Source organism: Brachionichthys hirsutus, chromosome 6 (genome assembly GCF_040956055.1).
Source record: "Brachionichthys hirsutus isolate HB-005 chromosome 6, CSIRO-AGI_Bhir_v1, whole genome shotgun sequence".
In the NCBI taxonomy this organism is placed as follows: Eukaryota; Metazoa; Chordata; class Actinopteri; order Lophiiformes; family Brachionichthyidae; genus Brachionichthys; species Brachionichthys hirsutus.
Window position 1 is genome coordinate 4,827,004 of NC_090902.1, and position 16,651 is coordinate 4,843,654.

At 45.9% G+C, this 16,651-nt stretch overlaps 2 protein-coding genes across 2 annotated transcripts in view; one reads left to right on the forward strand and one right to left on the reverse strand.

Moving 5' to 3' along the window:
• The window catches only part of tnmd (tenomodulin), a 38,693-nt gene extending 37,363 nt beyond the window's left edge, over window positions 1-1,330 (forward strand). Inside the window, exon 8 of the mRNA XM_068740155.1 lies at window positions 792-1,330. Coding sequence (XP_068596256.1) covers window positions 792-1,001 — 210 coding nt within the window. The 3' untranslated portion in view covers window positions 1,002-1,330. The remainder of the gene's footprint in view (window positions 1-791) is intronic.
• A 3,406-nt stretch (window positions 1,331-4,736) lies between these two features.
• elf1 (E74-like ETS transcription factor 1) lies at window positions 4,737-13,895 on the reverse strand. Its single transcript, XM_068740154.1, has 8 exons — window positions 13,824-13,895; window positions 10,280-10,454; window positions 9,667-9,771; window positions 9,426-9,584; window positions 9,218-9,301; window positions 8,404-8,596; window positions 7,934-8,293; window positions 4,737-7,622 (listed from the first exon to the last, which is right to left on the reverse strand). Exons 1-8 carry the CDS (start codon window positions 13,893-13,895, stop codon window positions 6,815-6,817), a joined length of 1,956 nt encoding a protein of 651 aa, XP_068596255.1. The 3' UTR covers window positions 4,737-6,814.
• Between the last annotated feature and the right edge of the window lie 2,756 nt (window positions 13,896-16,651).

The following is a 16,651-nucleotide window of genomic DNA, read 5'->3' on the forward strand; positions in this document are numbered from 1 at the left end:
CCACTCAGCCCCACGAGTGTATGAGGGCACGAACCAACCAGCACAATGGAAAAATCCAAGGGCCGTTAATTCTACCCAATTTACCTTCAGTTTGGGTTTCATTTGGCCCCTCTATAAATTGAGAGGCAGCCAGGAAGAGCAAATGAAAGAATCCTTGTTAGGCGATCATTACTCTGCTAATTGCTTTAGGAATGTGCCATGCACTTAAAGTCAAGGTCAGTGGGAGGGCGCCAAGACGCGGAGCGCTTCATTTTGAATGCTCTGTTGCATTTTGGTGCAGACTGCCGGCATCGGTCAAGGGAGTTAAGAAGTCAGAGATGAAAGACGGAGTGTAATTATGCAGGTAACCGCTGTACCGACGTTAGAGGCCTTTTGATTAGCGACGGCGCCGGTGAGAGGCTGTAAATGCTGGATTCAAACATGGAGCTTGTGAGGCTGACGGTCCCGTACTTCTAGTATAATAGAAAGGTCAAGGGTATTGCATCGTGGACCTTAAATCAAGCCGCCCCCCCCCCCCCCCCCCCACCTCTGTCTTGATCTCTTTGTCACAGCCATCAAGCATGGCACAACTTTGCATTTCCACAGACATCAATTGTGATCTTTTCACTCACGTTTGGTTTTTACATAAATTCTGCTGACCTACAAGCAAAGCAGGCTCATCAATTCAAGCGATCCCCTCCCTCCTCCTCCTCCTCCTCCTCCTCTTCGTCTCCTGCCCTTGCCTTCAGAAGGAGGACTGGCATTTGTCACGCGTTCCATTGTAAACTCGACCGTTCTTGTGTCCTCTGCAGAGAGAAGTTGGAATCGAGCTGGATAACCGTCTGGATAACCGCGGCTACTGCTGCCAGTACTGTCGCCGTGGTTACCGCTACTGCCGCCGATACCACGAGCCCCTGGGTGGCTTCAACCCATGGCCGTACTACTACCAAGGAGGTCGGGTCATCTGTCAGATTGTCATGCCTTGCAACTGGTGGATTGCCCGTATGCTAGGCAGGGTCTGAGGAGGGCAAGTGCTGACAAATAGACCCCAGACCATTAGTAAGAGCAGAGTCTCCTGCAGATGATTATTAAGCGATCTTAAAGATGGGCCCATTGAAATTGTGTCAGTCTAATTGGCACTTAATAATTTTTTTATGTGCTTTTAAGTGGCCTTGGTCATTTTTACTGTCGTCTTAATTTTCTTTCCTTATCTTCTTATCTGTGTGTTACTTAGCCGTGTCTTCTTCTTCCTTTCTTTCTTTTCACCTCAATGGTTCTAATACTGCAGTATGCTGAAAAGTGCAAGCAATGTACCAACAGTGGAAGTGCTGCCGTCACATTATCCTTTTGAATAAACCTATCTATATTGTGTCAGTTTTCTGTAATTATTATTTTTCTATTTATAGCTCATCTAAAGATGAGACACGCATACCCCTACGCCCCTCGCAAGGTCTGATCTCATTTACTTTATCTATTTGTAAAATCACGTTAAACTAGGGAGGCATCATTGAAGATCTCAGCCGCTACGACTGCGTCGTTCTTTGTCGTCTGCGCTGTTGTTGCCATCCTCGTAATGCTTTAAATAATGCTACTGTTCAAACAGTTCCCTCGTTGCCGAGGCGATTTTAATCTGTAACGCCACGTCTCAATCTGTCGAGTTGAAATAACTCATCTTCAACCAACAGATGAGAAAAGGAGATACGCATCTGTAATTGATGTTCTGTCATCAGAATAACAAGGCGCGCTCAAATTCCCACGAGTATTCAAGCTGTGTGGGATATTCAGAAGCTAAACAGAGAGACAAAAGTGTAGTACTCTTGTTGTCATAGTTTACTTTTCCCAGTTAGGTTTTCATTGTATAAATGACATCAGCTATCATACATGAGGCATGATTTCCTTGAAAATAGACAGGCCTCCCTCTTCCGTCAGTTCCGATGCTCATTAGCAACCTTTAGTATTAGATTAAAAGTGCCTCGACGAGAAAAGCTAGATGTGTGTGCTTTTATAGGTACACTCTTGTGTATCTGATGCATAATGATGCATTGTTCGGCCTACATAGTAAATCTTGATGTTGACTCAGTGTAATAATAATAATGTCAATGACATTAATATTATTTGGCAGCAAATGGATTCTGAGAAAAAGAGGGCAAAACATATCACTTTATGTAAATGTTTTATGGATATGCTCATACATATTATTTTTTAAATCAATACAGTCAATAGCCTAAAGCGGCATGTCAACTAAAAATAAATAGCAAGAGTCAAATGCAATAATTGCAAGCGTACTTCAAATACGCTGACAAAGTGTAAGGCAACGCCTCGGGTGGGGGGGGGGCTTGAAAAGTTCATAAAAATCACCATTTATATAACTCATTTCATCATGTTTTCTGCTTGTCACATCAAATAGGTTGAAGGATCATTGAATCAGATTCAGTCAGAATGAAGTCATCGCTGCCGTCGGTGCAGGGAAACAGTGTTACGTGTCATTTTTTTGGTGAGGTGCTTTTGGTTGTCCATCTAGAGAAGTCTCCGAAGACTCTTTTGTGTCGTCGTGAGAGCAGATTGCCATGGAAGCCCTGAGAGTATCGCTGAATGGGACGACTTACCCTGGCTGGGGAAGCTGATACAGATATTACAGCAGGCGTCCTGTCAGCTCCTTATGCCTGTTGGGACAAAGGTCCAGCATTAACCATGAAAGTCAAACGTAAAAGTAGAAATGTCTCACAATTAGAAGTCATCAAGGCAGAGCAACCAGGAAATGGATGGTGGGCGATGCTGCACTCGGACCTAAATGAGAGCAGAAGAGGATCAGCGGGGGAAAAAGAAATCCGATCCACTGCACAAAAACCCACAGCTCATTTTTAATGGATTCCTTTTGAAATGTGTCTCATGATGTAACAAATATGAGGTCAATTAAATTAATGTAGCCGAGTCAGTAGGTTGTTTCATGAATGTTTTTGTTTTTTTTTAACCACTGGCAACACGTCGAGTACAGAGACACTTCTTCATCTACAGGTAATGTAATTATACATTTTATTTTTATTATAATCAGTTTACATTATTCCCTTAAATTTGAGGCAAACATAAGACAGGAAATTCTTCCCTTGTATTTGGAGACAGGACCAAAAGGATATAGTGGATCATTTCAAAAAGCCCTGCAGTATTTCACATGCATTGTATGCACTGTCTAGGACCCCCCCCCCCCCCCCCCCAGCCTGTTTATTTCTGCTTTGAGAGACGAATCAAGATCGACTACTCTGCAGGACAAACGGAGATGCCGAGCATTTACTAGGTTAGCACAGTTCAAAGGATTCTGCCAACCAGGCCTGAGGAATCGGCCATGCACTATCATCAAGGCTCACATGTGAATATTTCCCTTTTGTTACTTATCAAAAAAAAGCGGCGGAAACTTGGCTTCCAGCCGCTTATTTTCTTTTCAAATAATCACTGTTTCATTTAGATCCATGAGTTGCTATTCTAGGGTGAAGAAGAGCAAAAACTGATGCCTGAGGAGTGTCTGCATTTAGATGAGTAACCTGAAGGAATACTTCTCTCCAATCCACTCACAGGCTGGGGTTCTACTGAGGAGGCATGTATAGCCAGTGCCATCTTGTGGTGAGAGAGGTGTACTGCTGCAGCAAGAAACCAGACGCGTCTCTAACTGATATTTAAATAAAATGCTACATCCTCGGCCATTAAATATATTTACTCCCTCTTCTGTGATTTAACCATCACATTTTAAAGACGTCTATTTAAATCTGGCCTTTGCTGCAAGGCTGCTGATTTAATGGGCTGCAGTGGTCATGAAGCTGCAGTCACCGAGTCGCTTTCCGTGTGATGTTGCAGCCAGTCTGGTGACCTGATGGTTAAATACGCTCCCTATACTGTTCCTGCTACAGGCTGGAGGCACAGTAATGTCAGCAGTCATCCTTCAACTGCTCCCACTGTGAGAGGCAGCATGGCACAGCGGTAAACACTCGCGCTGTGTCAGTGGCTGCAGGCGACACAGAAATAGTCCTCCTCTCCCAGGGCCTGAATCTCACTCCATCTTTAGGGTCTCTGACTCACGAAACAAAGGAATAGCGCAGACGCGAGGGCTGCTCGTAGCTTTTCATTATTTTTGGTAATCTATATCAGCCTCCGCTTACCATTTGGCAGGCAATCGATGGACCGCCGTGTGTGTGTGTTAACCCCATGGCGAGATTTGATTGTGTGGTGCACAGCTGTGCACGTGGGTGTAGAGAAAAGCAGGCACAATAGGCAGGTCCTGCTGCCAGACAGCCTCCTCGACACCATCACCCTCCTTTTCCAAGCTTTAGCATGCAGACGGTCAATCCAAACCAATGAACGCCAAAATACACACACACACCCCAACATAACACACTTTCGAACAGAATCCATCCAATTCAGTATAAACCTGACTGTCAAACGGAGCCCAAACACACACACACACACACACTCCTCGCTCGGCGAGCTGTGGTGACAGACTCTGCTGTCTTCAGCTCTGGGCATGTCAGATGATAATGTATTCATCCACCCACAGCAACTGGAGAAGTACTGCACTTAAGTACAGTCCAATCAGTCTCTGGCACGCTAATGGCTGCAATCCAGTTTCCAACACTAGCTTTTTCTTTCTCCTCAAACGCCATGTGGATGAGCGTCCCTGAACGCTGCAGCAGCCCAATAATAGGACCAAATTTCATTTTCATCACCTCCACAGCAGAAATCAATTTATGAAGTGATCCTCTTCTATTTTTCTTTTTTTTATGCATGACATTGTATCTCTGCTTCACATGATGTCACGTTTTTCTGAATAAGACCAACATTAAGTGAAGATTTAGTTTTTTAATTAGTACATTTAGTTTTTCTTATAAATCCTACTCTATTTTCAGCATATGGGATGCAATGGACCACCCAAGACACAAGAAACAACAAAACTTAAGCAGTCGACATACCTAAGGACCTTACAGACAATAGTGCTTTAAGGAAAATGCAGGACAGTTACAGGAATATATATACAATGCAAAAAAAAATACAGTAATTAAAAATAAACAGCAAATCCCACTCAAAAGCAGACAAAGTCTGAAGCAAATATAACCCAGTGTAATTATAGATTGTCAAAGATTTTGCATAACAATATGAATACATTCAGAGTGTCTTTGCAGAGCCCTTTGGCCGATGTGGGCTTGTAAAGCAGCGTTTGACTCCTGTTCTTAGGTGCCGATGAGGAAGGTTCATCTGAATGTCCTCACTCTGCAGCAACAGTACTGGTGAAAAATACAACCAATTTAACTGTGATACAACTCGGGATCAATATGGCTTCATCGCTGGTAGGGCAAGGAGGGCCAATCACACGGTTGGATTTAGAGGTCCTTAAACAATGTGGGGAAGCAGATAAAAGGATGCACTGGCTCGACTGATCCGAGAGCAGGAGAGGGAGAGTTCAGAAAAGGAGATGAGCGGAGAGAGCACAAAAGAAACAGGGCAGGAAAGCTAATTTCAAAAACATAGTGATTGTTGTGTTTGAGATTTAATGCAGTTCATGCATAAAACATAAAGAGAAAAAAGGTAAAGAGGTATGTCTGCTCAAATAAAAAAGCGAACCAAATTGCTATCTACAATACGAGGATATAATAGCGGAATAATGTTGCTGCACGGAGCAATCAAGTCCAAAAATCAAGGAAAAACCAAAGCTAATTAAATGGAATGATACACAAATGAAAAAATGTTTGTCTTTAAAAAAAAGAAAGCTACCAAACAAGCGTTGTGGCATTACTATTAAAGTTCATCTTTGTATTTCCCCTCATGTTTACACTTGTAAATAGACGATAAATTTGACTTTCTTCCACACAGAATTTAGAAATTCACAAAATAAATAAATTTGCTATGGCCTTAAAATTGAATCTCAGTTGTATTTCTATATATATATGTATATATATATGTATACACACGCATATATATTTCCATTTCATATAAACAGACTTTAAACATCCGGTCCTCTGGAGCAAAAGCTGACATTAAAAAAATTCCTGCTCACTCGCTCTCTACATTGTGCCTATGGTCTGCATTGCTATACTATTAGCAGGACAGAAAATTCCCATTTCCATGTTAACACGGTGTTTCAAGGCCAAGAGTAATGTAGAGTGATTACCTAACGTTCTATTTATATGAAAATAAATGAATAATATGCTCTTTCATGTCTCAAAGTCTGAAAAGATATGAAGCTCACTTTCTCAGATATCTGACAGGAAGAGTCTCGAGCTGTTTGAACTTCCTCTAAGGCACTCTTCAAATAAATTCTGAGCGATATTTCTCACCCGGACACCGTGACACAGCATCTCTTCCAAAAGCACACACACACACAAATATTCTGCACTTCCTCGGAAATCTGAACTCATTGCACCATTTGGCATTCCATTCCCAGTTTTGGTTTGTTTTGTTCGCCTCTTTAAAAACAGTCCAAAGCGGCGTAAGATAAAACTATTAACTGGCACATTTGGTAGACGGTGATTCCTGGTTAATCCGATTGCTGCTGTCCACGGGGCGAGGGGGGGGGGTCTATAGAAATGAATCCCAAATCTGAAAAATGACTTACTGGAAAAACCAAACACTCCCTTGATTTCTAAAATTAGGCACATAGTCACAAAATATGTGAGTAAACAATAAATCCTGAGGCTGAACTGACCAATTTTAAAGAGCAACTTGCTCAATGATTCCTCGCTCTGATCTTTGATCAGATCACTACGGTAGGAAAAGAAAAAAAAAAACATGTCTGGGGTCAAAGTGGATTCAATGGTTGTTTTTGGTTCAACTTGCATGGAAGAGTCCTGCACTCCTAAGCCTCTGCAGGCTCCGTCTTTTTCTGGATAAAGTTTGCAGGCAATTGGACAGACAGTGGCAGCTCCTGAAGCCCTTTGATTCCCTGCTCTGGCTGCAGAGACATCTCCCCACGCACCTCCAGCTCCTCCACCGGGGTCAGGCCCTCGCTGGGGCTGCCGGTCTGGGAGGAATGTCCGTTAAGTATCGTCTCACTTAAAGCCTCCTGGCTCTGGCTTAGACTGCTATCAATGATCACAGTCCTATACTGCAGCTCAGCCTCCCCTACCTCCATCTCTTCTTTCGCAAATGTGTTTGCTGATAGTGACAGATCGCCATTCACCATCGACTGGAAGTAGCTGGGGTCCAGCAGCTCTTCTTTGAGCTGCAACCCGGAAAGATCACCGGATTTGAGCACGGTGGCAATTACGGTGCCGGGCTGCTGCGCCACCATGGTCTGCCCACAGGTTGTGTTGATGGTGACCAAACGAGGAAGGCCGTTGAGATTTGAAGCAGTTGAAGTGATAACCCCTGGAAGGGACGTGCAGGGAGAGGCGGTGGGGATGGAGGCGGAGCCCAGACTGGTGACCAGGAGCTGCTGAGGGAGGCCGTCCTGCAGACTGCCGGCTTCACCTGCTAGAGAGGCTGCCTGGATCGTGAGCACGTCCTTGCTGCATTGTGTGCCGGAGTGCATGGTGTGGAAAATAACCTGAGGTGGGGAGCAGTGGCTGGCGTCTCCGTTGGCCAGGACAGTGGTGAGAGGGACGGACTGAAGAGAGCCAGTAGATGTCAGGACCATGGGGAGCGACACTGGACCGGCGATGGTCCTGAGAAGACGACATGGAAACCGCATTGTGAAGGTTAGCCACAAGACAATTTGTTTCACGGTGGAGTGGCATCCTTTCACCGCCATGAAAGGAGACAGTCATCAGATGAACAGTTCATTTCAAAGAGAGAGAGAGCAGGCAGACTTCTGGAAATCCACTAGGATATGAATACAATATGAATGTATATCCACACGGAATCTGGCTGTAGTTTGACGGATCACAAATGAAATCATTCCTCTTCTAAAGCGTCCGTGGGATAATCTGCAGTTTGGAAAACGCTAAAAGTCTGTGTAATTTTGCTAATCTCCTACCTCATAGCGTGTCCCGGCTCTTGGGCAATCGATCCCTGGCTGGCTTGCAACATATTGACGGTCTGAAGGAGCTGCTCGGTCTGGCAAACATTGGCTTCCTGGTACAGAAGTTCATCGAGAGGCTCCTTCTTCATCGGTTTCATTGAGATTTGGTGCTGACCGTGAGCCCTTCCGTGCCCTTTGGACCCCCCGCGGACGACCGAGCGCCCGCTGGATGATCTCTGGTTTCCGTAGCAGCTGTTGGAATCGGGGCCCGTGTCGTCGTCCTCGATGATCACCAGATCAGCAGGCATCTCCTTAAACTGATAGACAAGCCGTTGCCCTTCTACTTTAGCCAGAATTCCTCTCTGATAGTAGTACCTATAGGAATAAGTAGACCTGCTTATTGTATAATCGACTATCATCAATGGAGCAAAGTCGAAGTTGACAGTGAAGCCTCGGAATGGTACTCCTTTGTGTGTTTTGCCTACCTGAGCGCTCTGCCCATGGTCTCATAGTTCATGTCGGGCTTATTCTTGTGTTTGCCCCACAGCTTGGATACGGCCTTCGAATCCACCAGCTTAAAGATGCCTTTCTCCCGTTGCGTCCACTTGATGTATTTGGGACAGGTGTTTTTATCCTGCAGTAAGGCCAGAAGGAATTCCCACAGATAGATTGTGTTGCCTGCAAAATTAAGGGAATAAATTAAACCACTGTAACACCTCCGGTTAATTTAGTAATGCAGGATTTTACTTATGCTGCAGCTCCGGGGTTAGAGGAGAAGCAGGTCTTTTCTTATAGCTGCTGCTATTCCAGCCGAGTGTAAACGCGCGCCTGAGAAGGGAATTAATTATACCGAGCCGGAGAAGAGATTACTCTCATTTGTAAGATGCTTTGGCGAGAAGTGGTTAATAAAGCAAGGCTCCCCGGTAGTTGCTTGCACCCCAGACATCTTGACAGGGTGATGTATATGCATGCAACTGAACCCGCTGCCCCCCCGCCTCATTGTGTTGCACTGTACGGAGAAATGAGGGCTCACACCGAGCAGCACTTGTCTGTTTCTATCGGTAGGGCATCGCTGTGCCCTCCAGCCTACAATCACTTCTGTTTCCCTGCGAAACACAGCAATCCGAGATCCCCCCCTCCCATCCATTAGCTCGCCCCGACGCGAGCCCAGCGGACTGCAGGGGTTGAGGACTGACGGATGCACATTCCGCAGGAGGAAACCAAGTGTGCACAAGAGAAGGAGAGACCTTGATTTTTATGGGCTCATTACAGAGAAGTAGACCAGTTAGTGGGGCTTACCTTTGCCCTCTTTGCTCTTCTTCTTGAGTGGCAGGTTCGGAGTGCTGATGGGAGAGCAGGGACGAACCGCCCGAGGCTTCCGCACTTCATGCACAGAGGGGTCAAAGTAGAATCATTCAACTACCGATGACACTGACATTTTTGCAGGATAAATAATTACAAGCGATCTAACAAGGAGGAGGAGGAGCAGGAGGACAGCAGTTGTCACCTTTGGTTTTTTTCTGTGGTTTTAAGGGAGACTTTTGCGCCATCTCATCCATGGATGAAGTGTCCTCATCCAGGGACATGTCGAGGGCGCCGTTACCCATCTGGTCAGGCCTCAGCGGTGCATATGTCAAGTCTGACTCCAGCATGCCGTAGGTGTGAACTTTACCAGAACAAAACAAGAAACACAGAATGTCAGATCACGTCTCAGATCGGATCTTTTTTAAATATGTAAAAGCTCTTACTCATACGCTTCTCGTCCAGAATGTTGTTTGGCGACTCCATGTTGAGAAGAGCTGCTGCAGCTGCATTCGTCTCCATGCTGTCCTCCGTGCCCGAGACAGTTGTTTCTGTCCACCGGGGACAACAGATCCAGCAATTGTACATTTTTGTTGCCAACTACTGGCATGTTTGTGGTATTTCAGTACTTGTATGTCTAGGGCTTCATCAGACACCGCTGGATTGCTGGCAATGCTATCAGATATATTATATATTTATATAATGTGATCCTGATTTAAAAAAATAAATGTATTTCCGGTGAATCTAGACAATTTCCCCTATTTGTATTTGTAGCTGACTCCCCGTGACACTAGAGGCTATGCTAACAAATTATTATTCTCATTTGAAAGTATACAATTTCACAAGGTCTCTATCAGCCAATCAAATTTAATAGCCACATCTGAATACTCTGAATAATTTGCAATCGAAGAAGCAAAAGTTAAGTTGCACATCAGGGCAGAAATAAAATATACAGATTGTAATTTCCCTGCTTTATGTGGGCTTCCATGTTTGGTAACTGTTTTGATCAGGACTGGCGTTTTCCCTTTAAAACTATAGCCAAGTAAAATATCCGAATACCTGAAAGGTCCACCCCTCCCACCAAGATGGACTGTTCCTCCACCACATGGAGAGTCGTGTCCACCATGATGCCATTGGTCACCTCATCAGATTCCAAGCCTGAATAGACCTGCAACAGATCGGCCGCCGGCACCTGCTCAACAATCACAGCTGGGAACACTGACGGGTCGTCCAGCTGAACAGAGAAAAGACACACACAGAGAGAGAGAGAGGGAGAGAGAGATGATGTAACACCGGAGTTATCACTGGGAGACAGGGGCTGCCAGTCTCTGCACATACCTGCGAGTCTATGCAATAACAACCCCATTAATTCCTCCACTGCACATCATAAATGCAACATAAAAAACCCCAGATAACATCATATTAATCTTTTAACCAGATTTGGGCTCTTATTTTTATTCCCTTGTAAAATACTGTAGACTCATGCTCGTTTTCTGCTAATGGGGAGGCATATAGCGTGACGGAGAGATCATTCCTGTGGTGCTGCAGCGGCCCACAGGGACCCGCTGAAGAAGACCGGAGCCAGCTGTCTGATTCGGCCTACTTCTCCTGAGGAGGTAATCTTACGTTCAGAAAATATATACAAGCGCAAATGAATGTTAATGGATCAATCATGAACTGCAGGCAAACACCCCCTTTCATCACGCCCTGAGCCGCTCTGGGAATTGTACACTCCTGCCTCCTTCTTATTTCAGGGCCGATGCAGGGAGTTGGGGAGGGACACAGGGAATTACTGGGAGTCTGAGCCGGACCATTGAGGAGCAGCTGAGGAGCCTAACATGCACAAGAGCTCGACAAACAAATGCAGCGTCAATAGCGCTCATTGGATGCTTGGTTCATGAGGCACAAGGGGGAGGGGGGGGCAATTCAGTCCTTTGCGTGACTCAGTCGCAGTTTTCTGGCTCAACTGGCCATAAATGACATCTATGGTCTGATTTAAAAAAAAAAACACCAAGGTGAACATTAGTTTTGCTTTAAATTCAGAAAGCAACGCAACTCAGAGTCTCCTCGCCAGCAGAGGGTGGCAGGAGACTACGCTTGAAAAACGGGCCGAGGCCGCTGCTGCTGCTGCTCGTCTGTGGTGACAAGTTAATGCTGCGGATGCTTGAGCAACGGTTTCAAAACGTTATTACACCACACTGAAGCAGAGACAAGTCGTTTCCATCAACTCTCAACTACCAAGACTTAGCTCAGGAGAAGTACAATACATATTTTCCGGAGATCAAATATCAGTAAAAGTATATAAGACACACTATTAACACCTCTTGTTCATGTCTGCAAATACTGAGCGGCATCGACTGTGACATTTCCATTGTTGATTGGCCTAGAGGTGACCGAGATTTATCACAAAACAAATAAAATAAATTATTAATGACTCTCTGTCATGCAATTAAAAAACTAAAATAAAAAAATTCTGAAGAAAAGGTGTTTAATGAGAGGAATATGAATAAAGGCTGAATCGTCTCTATGCACAAGTGTGCATTGTTCGTTTACGTCTACCGGGGAATACCAGGAGTCTGGACTTTGAGCTATGGGGGGTGAGAATGGGGGGGGTCACTGGAGTCCATGGTTACACTCCCAGTCAGCTACACTTTAACCAGGACACTAACAGATGGGCTTATTATTTAATTACAGTGTTAACTGGCTCAGCCTCCAGACCTGGAGCCGCAGCTCACCATCACTGTTTCGTAGTTGCATCCAATGTGCTCAACGCTCCATCTGTAAACCTAAAGCAGCAAGACCTTTATCATATCTCACAATCATCAACAAATTGCTTACGTCATCGCAGCAACGAAATGCCCAGACCTCCCGGGGCAATTAAAAACCCTGAGTTTGGCTTTGACTACAGACGTTATCTACGCCTCCTTGACATACGCCGAATGTTTCCCGTCAATCACAGACTACGGTAGACATATTATCGAATAGCGAGACAGCGAGACAGCGAGGCTGCCGCTTCTCCGTGCCCGAGCTCAAAGGGTGTTTGCTGTCCTTGAGCAAGAGTCGATCATGGGTGCAGACAAAGGCATTTCGACTGTTGGTCTGCTGAGCTCCTGAAACAAATAGCCGCTCCCACGCCCTCCCTTCAAATGCAGAGTGTCTGAATCCCACAGTTTTGCTGACAGAGCATGAGAAGTCTGAAGCTGCTGTTCTGATTGTTAACTGGATTCGCCTTTTGCTTCAAACTGGTCTTGCGTTGTCAAGTAAGGCACCAAATTCGCCATTTGAAAAAGAGAATAGCTGTGGAAAGTAAAAGTCTGGTGTTAAAACGTGTGACTCTACGAGTAGGGCGAAGCTCCCGGGAGAGCCGGCATCCAACCTGTAAGACAGTCCGATAAATAATAGTGAACGTCGTCACGGTTTCAATCACCTCTTCCTCTTTGATGACTCGTATGCCACTTCGAATAGGGAATCAGAGGCGATAAGAATCGGGTGGATTTGCATTTCTGAGTTCCCCATTCCACCTTTGAAAGAAAAGCATCTGCGCAAAACTGTTCCCCACACAACTTCCGTTTTAACTTCCCCCTTCGCAGTCGAGCCACTTTCAATCGTCCAACTACCATATTTGTGCCGCCTACCTTCACACGAGAGACGCCAGCAGGTTTAAAAACGAGTCACGTAAGGTTTTGATCTTGAATATTTACTTGAGATTAGGATTTTAAGAAAGACCTTTCCATTGCTGTTAGACCCGACCTGACGCACTTGTCCACTTGCTACTGGCCGACTCAAAAGAAAACGGCGAGAGCATGGCTGGTCACGACTGAACCCACATTGTGACTTCACTCAGCTAAAACAGCTTTTTTGTGGCCAAAATAAATCTTAAAAACGGGCAGTGGGAATAAAATGGCTGCTGCAACAGTATGGTCCTTGAGCTTTTCCTTTTGTGTGTGTGTGTGTGTGTCGGGGGGATTTTGTTGTACTTGGTAAATAGGGGAATACTGCTTGCACAACAGGCTGAGAGGGTGGTTTCGCTGGAACAATGCAAGACGCTCGATTGGAATTATCCAATCCCTTCCAAGCAGCCTCGGAACTTGTCCGTCAGGTTCGGCCTGAACGGCGCGACTCAGAGATCCAGTGACAAACTCGTCGCTCTCGAGACACACAGACGCTAAAAACACACGAACTCGCATAGAGCCGCACACAATCAAGCCTGCTCTGCAGGATTCAGGCATGGGTGTGGGGATGAGATAGCTGCTCACCTGACCAGGCACATGGGGCACAGGTTCTCATTTCATACACACACACACACACACAGTAACGTCTGTGCCATAAAAGCTTTCATGCCCCACCCGCTCCCTCCCACGCGCCCGAACCTCACTGGAGGCTTCTCAGTCTTTCCACTTCTCCCAACATGCTCCTCTTCCCAGACCTCGCCTCCGCTCCATCCCACCCTCCGCCCACCTTGTCAGAGTTAAAGATCATAACCTCTGAGTCACAGTTAATCTTACTAGTAACAGTTCTGTTGAGACAAGTTCTGTTTGCGCTGCCTTAAAGAGGCTTACGTTTATTAGCAGGACCTCTTCAGTCACGTGTGTTTTAGGCTTACCTGGTTGATTTCATCCATCCCGTTACTGGCAAATTCAAAAACCAGTTCACTGGGCTGCACTGCAGTCGTCATGGCAGTGGAGTTCGAAGGTCAGGGAGCAGCCTCGGATATCAGCTGGCTCCTGCTCCGACGCGGCTTAACCAGAGTTAATGGCTTCCTTCTAGCTCGCCTCCTCTTCAATCTCGGTAGTGCTCCGACAACGAGACCGAGAGCCAAGTTTCAGAGGAGTCCTGTGGCCCAGGCGGGAGCAGCCTCGCCCCTCTCAAACACGGAGGCCGGGTCCCACTGCGGATGGAGCATCTACACCTGGAAGAGAGAGCAATAAAAGATATGTTGAGGGGGGCATGTTAAATCACTTTAATTTCAACAGGAGAGAAGAGAGCCGGGGAGATCGTCCAATCAAATAGGCCTACGAAAGGTGCTGGCGTGGGATGCATAACTGGACTATGTGTGGTTTCAGTGATGACAGCTGAAAACATAAAAATTACCTCATAACAGGATTCAGGCATATATATACACAACATCAAATATTATGTTCACCTCATTTGTCCACCCATTTCAGACTCTAAATGGTTAAAAGGTCAACTTTGTATGGACATTAAGTAAAAGAAATGCATGCCGTCACCTAATTTTCATTTAATTTGTTGATGATTTTCTTAATTTATTTATCGTTTATTTTGTAAAATATCAAAAACATTTAGTTTAGAGTACAGTCAAGAGGATCTCAGTGCACCGTTCATTGCTGCCTGATTACCGGCAGCTCTCCTTTCATGCCTGTCTCTAGCCCTGAAATGAAGACGCCCTCTAAGCACAATACCCGAGATCACAAGGCTCGGGGGGGGGGGCTGATATTGTGAGCATATGAGTGGGTGCTGGAGAGCGTCTGAACAAACCCTCTAAACAAGAAGCGCACACAGAGGGAAGATGTGCCTCTGCAGATAATACCTCAGAAACCCTGTTGAGCTCACACACATGTTGTAAATGTTATGTGTGCTTTTTAATTGGACCATTGTGTCTGCAAATAAAGATTTGATTGATTGATTGATTGACATCACAGGGGGGCGGGGGTGAGGTGGGGGGGGTGAGGTAGGAGGGTGTAGACTAGTGGTCACATGCTTGTTACTGGATGTGTGTGTGTTGAGGTGTGTCTCTATAACCTGACACCCAAAGGCCGGTTTCAGAGCTGAGGGACGGGAGGTGCCGAGCTTAGGCTGAAGAATAAATGGGACACCCCAGGGTTGCAACCCCCCCCCCCCGCCCTCTCCTGTCTGCCAGAGACCGAGAAGCCGGCAGGGGTAAAGAAGTATGGGATGGCGATGATGAGAACACAACCCAAACCCAAACACACACACACACCCTCCCTGCTTTTTCCACTGCTCCAGGGTGGAGCTTATTTGCTTTCAAATGCCTGTGTGACTGCCTAAGTTGCATACCAGACTCTTATACTTTGAAGATGGTCTCTGTGTGTGTGTGTGGGGGGGGGGGGGTGTAGTTGGGTAGTTCCTGTAGGTAGTAAACTAATTTTCCAGCTTAGTTTATCACCCTGCTGAGAATCGACACAGAACACGGCGAGGAAATGGGCTCATGTTTCTCTCCAGTCAGGCCCCCGGTGCCGGGCAGAGTCCATGCCCACCTCCTCCCAGAGACGCATTGGATGCTGCTGCCATCTGTCTGCAGCTCACCAGAGCCAAGGTCTTCGTGTGTTTTTTTTGCAGGGGAGATTTTGTCGGGCCGTTTTTCCACCCTCAAACAGATAAGAGGGGCTATATACTGCGAGGCTTGCTGGACATGCGTCTGCCAGCTAACGTGATTATCCGTTTGTAAATTCACATTAAACAGACGGACGTTTTATAGCCCTCATCTTGGCCTCTGGACCAGGACACACCACGTGACACGAGATAGAGCACAGCAGTCTGTTGGGCTGTCTTTCCCTCTCACGACGCCACTGTTTAAAAGAAAATAAAAATAGAATTCTTGGGAAAACTGTGACGACACAGCCCCTCTTGACACAAGTTCTGTGTGGTTGTATTTTGTCATCTCACGTGCGAGTGATTTAAATTTCGTATATTCGTGTCACAACATTTCAAACTGTTTTCGGTGTGGGAGTGTGTGTACTTTCTGCATCCGTCCTGTCGGTGTGTTATTGCGCTGAATGGCCCAGTTGGCATAGCGATGGCTGCAGACAGGGATACAAGAGAGACAGTCACTAGTGAGATGGGGCACGCATACAGCATTATGCCTGAGCGCATGACAACAGCCGCCTTGTGCCAGCACAGGGGGACGGTTGTAACTGCATGCTCGACGTCACGAAGAGGAGGAGAACAGCGAAGGGCGGGACTTTACAGGGATGTTAGTCAATGCATAATAGCCCACAGAGCAAACAGACCGTCTGTGACTTGCTCTGGGTGGGGCTTTATTTTGAGAAGCTTGAGCAGTTTAGTATGGCGTTACTGGCGTCCTCCCTCTGAATCCACACACCCCCAACCAAACTACGACCCCGTTGTAAAAAAAATTACATGTGAAAGATCACGGATACTACAAAGAAGTTTATAAAGTTATTAATTGCAATTCTCGAGTGCATCAATAAAATAAAAGAGGATGCATATTTACAGGAAATATCAGGTACTTTCCAGCTCAAGAGAGATGTGTTCATAATGTTTTGTGAAAAACTATTGGACAGTTTTGCTACACTCATGACAGATCCCACTCACCGAGTGAGCATGAAATCAACCTGTAACCATGGAAACTAAAATATGCAAATGACAAACGTTCTCAAAAAGGATTGACCTTTCCGTGACACGCCCCGTCCCGCCCCCCCTCATGCAGGC